The sequence below is a fragment of the Aspergillus sydowii genome, assembly GCF_001890705.1.
Source record: "Aspergillus sydowii CBS 593.65 unplaced genomic scaffold ASPSYscaffold_6, whole genome shotgun sequence".
NCBI classification, from domain to species: domain Eukaryota; kingdom Fungi; phylum Ascomycota; class Eurotiomycetes; order Eurotiales; family Aspergillaceae; genus Aspergillus; species Aspergillus sydowii.
The window spans coordinates 1,111,278-1,124,303 of NW_024467864.1; the positions used below are offsets into that span (position 1 = coordinate 1,111,278).

Here is a 13,026-nt window from a genome sequence, read left to right on the forward strand (position 1 = left end):
CAACCGAGACCATCCATCAGCTCAGACTCTGCATACCACCAGCCCGTGCTAGCACTTGCTGGATTTCACTGCTTTACGGCCGCAATATTACCCTTATTCTCATTTTCAAGTTTCAACACCCGCCCGCCCTCGGTTACCCCCTCTCCTGAGCCATCCAGTGATTTCTTCTGGCCCGTGACCTTGGCTAGTTGCTGCAAGTAATCTCCGTCCAGACAGCCGGCGCGGGAGGACTGCCGACGATTATACACAATACCTAAACATAGTACATGCCACTCGACACAGTAAAACTACCACTCAGGATCTTATCGTGTTCTGAACACTTCTGATTGTGCATATTGGGCATCTAGTTCGGAGGCACAGACTGGGACCGTGCTTATTCTACGTAGTGCGAGGTCTAGACTCTCAAAGCCTTGGTCCGGCCGCTCAGGAGTTGCTAAGAATGAAACCGTCGTCTAATTCAATCTCATAAGTTTCAACGAACAAAGAGGAAATAAATCATCCTATAAGACCTAGGTGCGATAGTCATCCATCATCCACCCTGAAATGTCCAACAGGCTAGTAAAGGTAGAAATAATGAAAGAATAAAAACGAGACCATGTCCAAAAATTTTACATTTCACCCAAAATCACGAAAAAAATAATAATAAAAGAACCCAAGACCATCAAGACGTAACATGACTTTGCAATCCGAACTCGCGCCGTGTGATACAATTCGAAGGGTATCAAAGACATTTTCTCGCCAACCAGCGAGGACCCATGACAGAATAAACCAAACCAGAAAAGAGAAGAAAACAACAAGGAAACGGGGTTGCCCCAACGATCATAGCAGAATCAGATAGTTGGATGGAGCAATACCCGTATCCCCGTTGGCTTTCCTGGCCTGCCACCATCGGCCGCTGACATCTGAAACCTCCAGCTCTTCGCCCTTGTCGAAGCCAATCTCGTTGGCGTCTTCTGGGTTGGCATCATACTTGTAGATGGCCTTGGCCTTGTATGGGTATTCCGTTGGCGCAGGAATCTCTCCAACGGTGTCAGGGTTGCTGGCGTTAGGCGGGGCCAGATTGGTGAATCGGGCCTGCGAGGGGCTTCGCGTCTCGCCAGGAGCGCCGCCGTGGTACCCTGAGACGGGTGACGAGGTCTCGAAGCCGTTGAGCTGTGCGGATGTGTACATCTGAGGGGTTGGACGGCTCGCAGTGGTCTCGGGTCGAGCACCAAAGGCGGATGACATTGGTCGGTTAGCTCCGTACGAGCCGTGGTGCTCCTTGTTGAGCGCGAATGAGTCGATAAATCCGCGGTGCTTCGCCTGGGGAGTCGCTCCAAAGTAGAAAATCCACACAATCTATCAAGGTTAGAGCATATCCAGGTTGAGATTTGTAGAATGTAACTCACGTTAACCATGCACAGAAGGATGAAACCAGCACCTGCGGCTTGGAATGCGGGGATATTCTTAGTTTGACTTGACGAACCAGTAGAGCTGGTCTGGGTGCTTCCATTGAACATCGAGTTTGCGGAGATCGAATTCATAACAAGATCGGCAGCAAGGTACCCCACGATCTGGACTTTGTTAGCACTAGTTGAAAAATGAAGGGGGAAAAAAAGGATATAGAACCGGTAAACTTACTGCTACTCCATACGTGAGGCCGCTGTCGGTGATAAATACCACGATCACACCGACATTGCAGCACAGTGTGTAAGCAACGGCCCACCATTGAAAGCTGGGGTAGTTTGCCTGTACAGCAGCGGCGATAGAGGCAACAAAGGCAATCACCCATCCGAGCTAACACCATAATTAGCCGCGAACCGACAGATATGCGCCGACAAGACATACCGTTGCAATAGAGCTGGTCGCAAGAGCGAACGGGTCGCCCAGCAAATTACTCATCCGTACCCCTGGCATTTTTTATGTCGTTCCGTATGCAGATATCGATATTTGGGCGACACAAGTCGAATGTATACAGCAGCGTAAATTGAAGCTGACGCTCTCAGGTATATATAAGCCGGTTGATGTCAGACTCGGTGCGCGTAATCACTATGGGTCCGTTTGCTGGCTGATTTTAAAAGATGTCGCAATTGGATGACACGAGGACGTTCGGTGCCCGATGAGTTTCTTCCAAACTACTTCTTTTTCCTGAATCGAGTATGATGGGCGCGATAGAATGACGAGTCGAGTGACTATGACCAGGGATCAGTTAGACCGAGCAATCGCATTCAGTAAACAATACGTAGCGAGTGTTGGTGTGCTAGGACGAAAACGGCGACAATAGAGCGACCACCGGAAAGCCAGCCGAGGTCACCAAACAAAAGATGACGTGAATTTTAAACAAAAGACGATTCACTAATCACCATACCTGAAATGGCAGTGCGGAAGGCAGACGCTTTTGATAGTCGAGGGGGTTGAAGACGATAAGGATGACGGGGTGTCGATGAAGAACTGCAAGCAAGATGATAATAAAAAGGCTGTTGATTTGAAACACGGATCGACCTCGTTCGAGACAGATCGATCAGGTCAGACAAGAACGAGATCGTCAAGAGGCTGGAGGTCGTTTAGAGACAGTTTTACACCCCTTACAGAGTCGGGAGAACAAAGAAGAAAAGAGCAGCGCCAGGCTGGATAGACGAAGACGGGTGAAACGTCGGGAAAGAAAGGAAGGAAGTGGAAAAGGCGAAAGAGAGGGGAATAACGAGCGAAGGTCGACGGAGCGATGGGAGCGAGTGAATGGGAAAGGAGAGAAGGAAGAACGAGGGACGAGGCAGTCGAGACTAGACGAGGGTCGAAAAACAAAAGCGCGATAATTAATCCGCCGGGAGGAAAAGGAGAGACTTGGGGAAGGGAAGGATAAAAAGTCAAAGCAAGAACACAAGAATCAACGAAGAGAGCAGAAGCCAGAAGGAAAGCGTCCAGTGCAACTGCGTCTGCTAATTAGCAACAATAACGGGCTGTTTCATTTCATTTCCCATCCCACGGTCTGCTTGTTCGTGCCTGCGCCTGTTCCTGGGCTGTTCACCAGTTGGTCTGTTGGTCCGGGTGGGCCTGTTGGCTCCTCTTAATCCTCTTAATTTGGGCCCTTTTCTTCTCCGCCCGCCTCTCTACGCGCAATCTCTCGCTCTGCCCGGTCCAGGCCAGGCATCCACCCACCACTGGGGCTGACGTGTGGCTCAAACAGTGAGGAAAAGAAGCAACGATCTCCTGGTCTGGCCATCGTCTCTTCAACAGTCAAATCAAAGTGGCTCGAAGAATTCGGAGAAATTGATCATTCCAGTCGCTCCAGGCAATCTCACTGTTCAGTGTTCACACCGTCCTGCCAAGTTCGGTCCAGTCCAGCCCTGCAGTCCCATTCGCGATTACAGAATACAGAGCCCTCACGGCGCACCATTACGCGTTGATCATCCAGTCTCGCCCTCGGGCGTAACAATGGGCCATCCTGCGTGACTGCCTTCTCTAACTGTAAGGGCAAACCTGCAGCTCACGCCCGCAGGCGAAATCCGACTCGGAACGAACCAGGGGCCAAATCAAAACAAAGAACAGTGAGCATCGCCTGCGCTTCATGATACACTCGCCCCCTGACCCCAAAAACAAAAGCCGGCGCTTCAGCGACTGAGTGGACACTTTTTGCACAATTTCTTCAATCCTCACTCAGCTAGTCTAACTGTCGAGCCATTACTTTCGAACCACGTAGTTCGCCGATGGGAACCTAGCGCCAAATACCGTCCGGATTTGCTTCTTGAGTGTTTGAGTTTGATTATTGTTCGCAACGGCCATTGCGAACGAGTGTCACTCGGACTGTAGTTATGAGTCGTCAGTCGTCACTATATTTAGCTCCCACCTAACATGATTTTCTTTCTAAACTTGTAGAGTATGTATCTTCAACGCCTGCAGGCGATCCTCTGCAAGGCCCGGGCAAGCCACTCACGCTCGCTTCGATCGCCGTTGAAGCGGCGGCCAACCGTTGATGTCGATATGATACCTCGTTTCTTGGTTCAAACTTCAAGGTAAGGCACGGCACGCACTTTAGGTCAAGGGTCCGTCGGCTCACGTTCTCCTTGCATGGCTTCACGTGCCCTTGCTAAAGTTCCACTACTATCAACAGTTCAACATGTGATTTGGCCCCGGGATTTTTTACCCCCATGCCATGGCATCTATATCAACAAAAATACGACGGTACAAATGGAACTTAGTGGGAAGGTCTAACTCTGTACAAGTCAGGATTCACCAGCTGGAGTCGGTGTGCATCCACCCAGCTCTTTAAGCGCGCACATATCCAGCCTGCGTCCCGATGTAGTTATCACTGTTGTGCCCTGGGAATTACATTACAAGAATGCATACACGAAATCGGAGATATCCATTAGGTCCATGATGAAGCAAGAAAGTACGTCGGGACCGACTCCTCATATCCCAAAAAGGCAGGCACATATCTCGCCACTCCACTACAGTGAACCTGCAGTCGCACCTTCCAAGTCTACCAGCGTGGTAACTATTAGCCACGGTGGTACCTTCCCATCAGATATAAGAAACAAAGGCGCTAGCTCGATCGAATTAGGATATATTCAGTCCTAAGCGAATATTTGTACAAAGTGTAGAAGAAATACAGGAGTATAATAGTAGTGGTAGTAGTACATCTGAATCACATAAAGCATCCCCCGTATGGTAAACTTCTGCTTAGACCACCACACGTGTGGGGATCTTGACCTGGCCCTTCTTCCGCTCATAGCTGGGCACACCGTATCTCCGTCCAGGAGCTTTGTGGCCACGGCCATCGGTGCCGGTGGTCTCCCTGCTCACAGTGATATCCTCGATGCGGAACTCGAAGCGGGAGGACTCGGGCTTGACGTGGGACAGTTTGCGCCCACGACGCTCCTCGGCGATACGCTTGCGTTCCTTCTCGGCGGCCTCTTCCTTCTCAAGGCGCTCGGCGTGAGCCTTGAAAACCTCCTTGCGCTCCTCGGGCCGAGCTTCGCGGTCACGCTCGTAGGCGACGAGGTATGGGTGTGGAATACGAACGTCGGCAGCCTGGAGGACGGCTTGCTCGTCGGCGCCCTTGCCAACGGTTTCGATTTTCGATGGGTTCTGTGTGATGCGGCTCACGGTCTCATCCGGGTTGGCTACCTCCTTAGCAACCACGCTGTGCAGGCGAGCTGGTGCAGCAGAGAATACGCGACCAGCATCAGAGCGGGTGAAGTGGCGGGACTCAGAGACGGGGTAGAAGATTTGTGCATCAGTAAGGCGGTGGGCGGGGAGGTCGTTAATTGACTCATGAGGTTTCTCGCGTTGGGAACGAGCGTCTTCGTACAATGGAGTCGTTGGGATCATTTCATGGACTGAGCGGGCATATGGCAGTGCCAATGGTTTCCCCTGTTTTGGAACACGGTTAGAACGCGTATAAACCAATATTCGCGAGTTCAATCAAGCCATGGCTAGTGGTATGCAAATCAGGATTTTAGGCGTTGTACACATCCCCAGAAGTCTGGGATCGTAAAGACTAATCGATAATTTTTTTGTTGTCTCATCATTGCATGTGGAGGACAGGAAAACACAGAAGAAACAAAAGCAAAAGTAAAGAAAGTAATCATACCTGTTGCCGCCACCGGTTCTCAATTTCAACTAACCGGCACACAGCCGCGACTCTCCTCATATCAACGCCCATTTCCGCACTGACAGCGCGAATGCTCTTCTTCCTCACCACCACCTGCTGGTAGATTTCATTTCGCAATTCCTCACTCAAAATGCTCTCACTGACGAAGGCTGGATTCTGAGGGAATGGCCGCCGGGATGGCCCAGCTTGCGGCGTCCTTCTGCGCGAAAGAACGGTGGAGAGGTAGTTAGGCTCGCCCGGAGTGTGGGTTTTGAGCACGGCTCCTTCGCCTTGAAGCCACGAGATCATTTCTCTTCGCCGTTGCGTTTGTGTGTGTTGTGTTGAAGAGAATGATCGGGAAGACGAGGGAGAGGGAGAGCATGATGAGGATGAGAGGGGGATTCTAGTGGTAGAGGAGGATGAAGGAGAGGAAAGGTACGGGAGAAGGGAATTGGAGACACGCTGCGATTGTATCCGGGGAGGCATTGTGGGCAAGTGCAAGGTCGACGGGCGACCAGCTCACGAGCAAAAATAAAGGAAGGAAGAAAAACGTATTACTGTGGGCGAGTGCCCGGGGTATATGGGTAGAGCTCAATGGGTGAGGTGGTGAAATCGCAGAGTAGATGTTGATTTCCCGCAGGGGCCGAACTGGAAGACGAAGAAACTTTTCGGCGTTGTCTCACGTGACGCCACCCCAACATGACCATCTCTACTCCGAAGTATAAGTGACTATACCCAGGCATTATGCAATTATTATTTCAGAGAAGCTACTCAATTTTACCGCTGTATCGAACTCATTTGCGCAAAACATATCTTGACTCATAATTAACAAAATAAAGCATGCGCCTCTTCCCAACCTCTCAAACCAAGCCCAGCAGGCAAAACAAGAAAAAGACAATAAGTTAAAAGAAAAAATAGCCTCCATTCCGAAGTGCAGAAGAAATTAAATAATGGTGCAAGAAGAAAAATCACGACGCAATACATGACATATCTCGCTCAGATAGTCAACCCCAATAGTATCTCGGTGTATACCTTCGTAAACGCCGCTCTTGAATGACGGTTGCCTTCCGGTGCAAAATTTATTGTATGAATTTATGAGAGGAGTGAAATTGTCGTAGCCATGGTGGTCATGCTGGGCCCTTCGTCTTTCGACCCTTATCTCATCTCTTCCCCCCCTCTTCGAGCTTTGTCTGATTAAGAGAATCAGGTGGGAGAAACAACCAGGAATAGGTAATGCAGATGCAAATAATGAGATTAGAGACCGAGAGCTAAGCAAAGAAACAACACCGCTAGTGCAAGAAAGGGACGCCAGGTAATCAATAATGCAAAGCAATCAATATCATTAAACACGGAGTAGAGAGAATCTCATGCAAGAATCCCCAAGAATATAATCTGAAGAATGGCAGAAAGCTGGGCAAACAAAGGGTATGGACACAGTGCTCAGAAAACAAAGACAAAAGAACATAACAAAAGCCAAACAAAACAAAACAGCATAACTTGCTGACATAAAATCGTTCACGGCCCTCAGAGGTATCAAATGACATCAAAACACAGCAACAGACTACCTAGTAAGATGCAATAATCCCTAAACAAGCAAGCTGAAAACGGCGCCCACAATCCCATGCTACCAAGGTGGTGTGTGAAAAAAGGAAACGAAAAGAAGAAAGATTGAAGGATATGAAAATGAAAAAAAAAAGGGGGTAGGCTGAGAAGGGAAAGAAATGCCACGATGTCCAAGCGGAAGTAACCATAAGAAGCGAGCCGAAGAAGTTCAGAGTCCGAATATCCTTACTCCTGTATCCTGAGGGGCAGGAGACCCTCCAAATGCTGTCTAGCCGGTAAAAACAAACAAAGTCCCCTAATGCGCCGGATATACCAGTATTCGTTCAAACATGTCGGACGTTGATCCCGTACAAAACATCGTGTTTTCTAGCGCCCCATCATGTAATCGGGATAATTCGGGGTTGCGTTGCCTGAGCGTTGTCCAATATTACCGCCATTCGCTGCACCGTTGTGCAACGGTTGAGGTGGTATCATCACCGGGTTCAGCGGATTCCCTCGGATTCCCAAACCTGGGTTGGGATTGAATGAGCCATTCATCCCGTTCAGAGGTACATGTCCATGAGAATAGCCGGAGGGATGCATAGCACCGTTGTTCCTAAGCCCCATCGGAGGCATCAAGCCGGGCGGCGTGGACAACCCAGGAGGTGGTCCACTGACCGTCGAGAACATATGGCTTGATATCCCACTAACACCGGTGTTTCCTTGCATAGCACCTTGCGCTGCGAGAGAACTAGACGAACTCATAGAGCCTTGTTGTCCTGACCGGACACCAAGCGGGTTCTTCGAGAAGCTCAAACGTATTCCCGTTTTGATACTATTAGAGAGTTTGTAGCCATATAGTTCGTTGAGAGTCTTGCCGGCGGTGCGTACATCCTCAAACTCCACAAAGCACATGGGCCCGTTTTGCTTGTTCCGGAAACAGAGGCGCTTGTAGCCACGCTGTTTCGAGAAGAGAGCTTTGAGTTCCTCCTCTTGGGTGTCTGGTGGGAGGTTGCCCACATACAGGGTGTTACAAGGTGGATTCATATCGTTCGGGTTGGCGGCCGGGAAGCTGTGCCGGGCTGTATGCTGGGAACCGTAGGGAAACGCAGGATTGGCCACGGTCCCATTCATAGCTTGAGGATAAGCCGATGATGGGGTTGAAACGTTCATGTGCGAGGAACCACCGGGGGTGTAGTTTTGCACTGGCGGGGACGTTATGTTTGTTGTCAGGGACAGGTTGGCGAAATGACTGGTGGGAATTTGGGGGTTGGTAGACCGCCGCGGAGCCGATACGGGGCCAGTGTGTCCATTTTCAGCGTAGCCAACCGGATCCTTCAGCAGCTCTCCGGTATCCTCATCAATATCTTGATCAATCATGGACTTGCCGCTTATGCGTTGAAACTCAGGGACGCCATTACCGATCGGCGACTGAGGAGCGAAGATATTATGGAGGCGAGAGTTGGCTTCGGAAGATGGCGGAGCAGACTCGTTTGCGGAAGAACCGGCTGGATTGGCTGACGATAACTTCTCCATTGTTTGGAAAGTACCATTGAAACGCGACTGTCGAGTCGATGGCCCGTTGCCTAGCAGGCGGCTGGCGGAATGATCAATTGTATTGCGCCGCGGGATGAATGGGGCAGACGGGCCATTGTTGTAAATGTCGACCACCATGGTGGCGTCGTTCTTCGAGTTGGGCTTGCCATCGAGCAAGGCTCGTGCCTCTTCCGCTGCCGACAGGCTGCTGAAGCGCGCGATCGCACTTAGGAACCCTTTGTCTTCTGGAAGGTCGGAATGTACGAAATCAGCATCCAGCAGTTCGTTGGAAAATAGAAACATGCTGCGCAAGGCCTCGCGACTCATATTCTTGGGCAGCTTTCGCATCAAGATCGCGCCACCGCCCACCACATCGGCTTGTCGGATGAAACCGTTGAGGTTCTGCGCCGACCGATCCGAGTCAGCGAGGCGCATGGCGGCGGACGACACAGTATCGAACGAGGAAGTATTTGGGGGGACGTTATCGAAGGAAGAGGAGGGGCTGAGTGGCGAAAAGGAATAGGACGAGAAATCGGGGCCTAGAGGGTTCGCAGCCTGCGACGCGGAGTGATACACGTCGGTCGACATCGCATTCTGGGCCGTCGAAGGCGCCTGGAAAGAAGAAAGCGGCTGGTGTGGAGGCGACGCGCCCGACGATGAAGCGGAGGGCGTGCGCTGAGAAGTGCTATAGGACCGCGGACTTGTACGGTTGGACTGGTTCGAAGTGCCAGTCATGCCTCGAGACTGAAAAACTCAGGAGGAATCGAGTCGCTTGATAAGGATGCACGCGGGGCGACGTTGCAGCACGAAGTTGTTGAGTCGAGTCGCTCGGCAGGATAGGCACAGGTAAGGGGCGCGGACCGGGGGCGAGAGGAGTTGACAGGTATATCAAAGTTCAGCAGGACGCAGGAGCGATAAATTTTGGCAGTTGAGGACAACAGGACAAACGAGTTACTCGATGCCGCGGAATGCCTCGCAATAAAGATTCCCAGGGGGGTTGCTGATGCGATACAAGATAGGACAAGGGTCCAGACAATTAAGCAGAAAATCGAGGTTAATGCGACGGACCGAGGATGCGAGCGGGACACGGGGGGAATAGTAAATGGATCGCCAGTCAGATAGAAAGAGTAAGATGCAAAGGAGAGACGCAGATGAATGGAACGTCTGAACGAGCAGAAATTAAAAAAATGGCGACAGGGAAACCAGGACAGGACGGAGAGGGAGAGGGAGCAGGGGGGAGGAGACGAGGAGGGAGAGAGTCTGGGACGGGCAGAGGAGGTGGATGCCGGGCCAGAGTTAGCGCAGACTCAGTGACAGGGAACCGATAGAGTTACTGGGAGAGTTGGGGGGAGGAGGGGTGGCAGTAAGAGGGCAGTTTTATGTAGCAGGTGGCCCCGAAGCGCAGGCAGTGATGGACTGATGGTGCAGCGCTGCCTCGAGCATGAATAAAAGACACTCGGGCTAGACAGGAGACAGCAAGTCCGGGACGGTCCTTTGGGAGGACTTTGGATGATGCTCGAGGACTTTTGGGAGGGTGAGAAACCGGGCCCATCCATGGGTCGAGGCAACCTGGCGTTACCAAAATTACGTTACCGGCGAGCAGTTCAGCTGCAGTCTGCAGTCTGCACTCATTCCCGCTGGGCGCGTCTCGGCATCGAGATTCGAGATGACACGACTCGGACGCGCTATCCAGACCCGCGCCGGATGCGCATCAGACTGCCCCAGACGCCGCTGGTCTCCCATGTGAATGCCCCTGAGACGAGCCCACCAAACAATGGCCTGGCAATGAATGTACGGGAAATCCGTCGATGACGCCGTGTTCTTGGATTACATGACAACTCTGCCTTGCCGGGTGCAGCGAGCATTCATTCATGGTCCGAAAGCAAACGTGGTGCGTGCGCCGAAGCGAGCCGGGGAAGTGGCCCGTTCGTTATCGCCGTACTGGTATTACGATCAACTCTACAGCTTCAAGTCGAGGGAAGATAATCAGCATCATCACCATTCCACACCTGGCAGGAAACGGCCGGCTGCGCAAAATGCTTCCGGGTTATGCGTCTTAATCTTATCCAGCCCTTGCGTCCGCCCTGCGCTTGGACGACAGACATATCGGTCCCGCATTCCAGAGGCCTCCATCCACGGTCAAGATCAAGTACTTCAAGACCGAGCGTAACTGAGCCGTAATCCATCGCGATCTCTCGTCCCTCATTATTCTGATCTCGAGGAAAGGATGCAGTTCGCAAAAAGCCAAAAACACGTCACTGCTTCAGCGTCGAATAATGAATATCCACCTGACGGGCGAGGGGTTGCCTTTGTGCCACCATAGCCTGCGCTACCAGAAATCCCCTTTCCGTGGATTGCGGAGGGTTTTCGAGAGCTTCCTTCCATCCCATCGCCAGTGGGCAGCCCAAACTACGACTCCTTGGGCAAATGCCGCCGGCTTAATACCGACGTAATAAGGCCTAAACAGGCCAGAGCTCCATCCTCCAGGAACTGGTCGACGTGGACTTTTTTAGTCACTTACGGAGTAGGCTCTGGGTATTATTGCCATGTGATCGCATAAAACCACCGCAGCGGACCAAAACAAGCTACTTGAAGGATGCGGTTGACGGATGTGAGAGGAAGTCTAGCCCTCCAGGGCGCATATTGATAAGCACATCGTGACATCAGTGACAAAAGGACATGCGCGCCACTGTCTTTTAACTGCTGACTGACTCTGGCACCAGAACGAAGCCAGGATCATCTTCCTCCAGGACAAAGCGGGCCAACCAGATGGTTCCTGGATAGGCACCGCCGATGCCAGATGCATCGACGATTAGGCAGTCCGCGAGATGATCCCCATGTCAGACTGGGCCCGGCAGCTTAACTTCGACCAACTGCCACCAGGATTAATTCCACAGCAATAAGGCAGACCTCTTGCTGATCTTCCCAGCTGAAATTCCTCGCGCCCACCAATCATCTTCTTCCATGCGCCCTCTCAACCATCTCAACAGGCCTGGCACCCCAAGCGCACGATGGGATTGGCTTGTCGATTATTCCCTGCCGGAGGGGCAAGGGGAGATTCTTGAGATCATCCTCGAGTCTGAGTGCACGATTCCGGGCATGGCTTGAAGTCATTTGAAGGCACGCTGACGATGTATCTGAAACCAATTCGATTCGATACATGTCCATGTCCATAATTGCGCGGATATATACTTTCGGACCGTTGTCTGGAAACGTGTCGCTGGCTTCTGCCAGAGAATTGCCTGAGCGCCTCATGGGGTGCCACCTCCAAACGTGGTTGACTGGCTCCCGGACGTGAACATCCGTGTAAAGGCAACTCTGACTACTTTACGAGTCTATGCGAAATTTGAGACCCTAATAGCGTAGCCTAGTCACTCAAAACTTCCGGTGCTAGAATGAATAGTAATGACAACGTTCAAACTTCAGTTAGCTTATCATGATATCCCTAATATACAAGCAATGTACAATACAGTTTTTGGATCCCCATATGCCAAAATGATCCAATCTCATAACGCCAAAGAAATGCCGGGAGCAGTGAGCATGAGCACAATAGTTGGGCCTTGGGGCCTTTCCCACAGCCACAGCGAAGTTGCCAAATACCCAGCCACATGAAACCATCAAACCGGACACAGCCCTATCAGAAACAGACAGGCTCATCCATCTCCGCCGATCCGCGTGGCCCGACCAAAACAAATCCAGGGCAACCGGAGTCAGTCCTCGGTGTCATAGCGTTTTCATGTTGACTTTGGAGGTTCCTGCTTCTGTTGAACAAGGCCAGCCTGCGCACACATTAGCCTTTATTCCACCCATCAATTCATCTCGTAGACAGTTCCCCTTCCTTCCTCCTTCCAAAAGTCCAACAATTGATTTCCATGGACAAAGGGGAAGAAAAAAAAAAAAAAAAGAAGGCAAAGCATACCAAGTTCAATAACCGCCAAACCGAATCACTCGGCTGTGCACCCACACCAAGCCAATACTTCGCTCGGGACCGATCCAGCGAAATCTCCTTGTATGCTCTCGCGCGCGCGGCCTCCTCGTCGGATAGATTCGTAGGTCGTTGCGGGACCGGGTTCAGCGTCCCGATTACCTCCAGGGGCTTCGAGTTGCGGGCTGATCTGTTTACGACGGGACGAGTAAGTGATTGTTCAATTCTTCCGTATCAGGCATGATTTATAGCGGGACACAAGTCCAGTTCAAGTTCAAGTTCAGGACCGCGAGAACCACTCTTAAACAAAACGGCAGAATGGCAGAGGCAGAACGGGAGCGACATACCTCGCTTGGGCGACGACAATGTTATAAAACGGCTGGTGTTTGTTCCCGAACCGGGCGAGGCGAATGCGGACGACCATGCTGGCGGGTATGTCGATTAGAGGGGTGAG

General features: G+C 51.4%; 4 protein-coding genes across 4 annotated transcripts; all 4 read right to left on the bottom strand.

Moving 5' to 3' along the window:
- Nucleotides 1–819: 819 nt before the first annotated feature.
- On the bottom strand, nucleotides 820–1,896 carry sho1 (osmosensor SHO1; the record flags this gene model as incomplete). The annotated part of the gene is made up of 4 exons (XM_040844956.1): nucleotides 820–1,338; nucleotides 1,389–1,553; nucleotides 1,621–1,776; nucleotides 1,828–1,896. The coding sequence occupies 4 exons, from the start codon at nucleotides 1,894–1,896 to the stop codon at nucleotides 820–822; spliced, it is 909 nt and encodes a 302-aa protein (XP_040702010.1).
- A 2,291-nt stretch (nucleotides 1,897–4,187) lies between these two features.
- Nucleotides 4,188–6,197, bottom strand: ASPSYDRAFT_46232 (mitochondrial 37S ribosomal protein mS45). The gene is made up of 2 exons (XM_040847178.1): nucleotides 5,570–6,197; nucleotides 4,188–5,349 (listed from the first exon to the last, which is right to left on the bottom strand). The coding sequence occupies exons 1-2, from the start codon at nucleotides 6,053–6,055 to the stop codon at nucleotides 4,657–4,659; spliced, it is 1,179 nt and encodes a 392-aa protein (XP_040702011.1). The 5' UTR covers nucleotides 6,056–6,197; the 3' UTR covers nucleotides 4,188–4,656.
- Nucleotides 6,198–7,498: 1,301 nt separating this feature from the next.
- ASPSYDRAFT_153669 (RNA-binding protein) lies at nucleotides 7,499–9,382 on the bottom strand (the record flags this gene model as incomplete). Its single annotated transcript, XM_040842309.1, has 1 exon — nucleotides 7,499–9,382. One exon carries the CDS (start codon nucleotides 9,380–9,382, stop codon nucleotides 7,499–7,501), a length of 1,884 nt encoding a protein of 627 aa, XP_040702012.1.
- A 2,999-nt stretch (nucleotides 9,383–12,381) lies between these two features.
- Nucleotides 12,382–12,996, bottom strand: ASPSYDRAFT_58719 (mitochondrial 37S ribosomal protein bS16m; the record flags this gene model as incomplete). Its single annotated transcript, XM_040849583.1, has 3 exons — nucleotides 12,382–12,426; nucleotides 12,567–12,762; nucleotides 12,920–12,996. The coding sequence occupies 3 exons, from the start codon at nucleotides 12,994–12,996 to the stop codon at nucleotides 12,382–12,384; spliced, it is 318 nt and encodes a 105-aa protein (XP_040702013.1).
- Nucleotides 12,997–13,026: the final 30 nt, after the last annotated feature.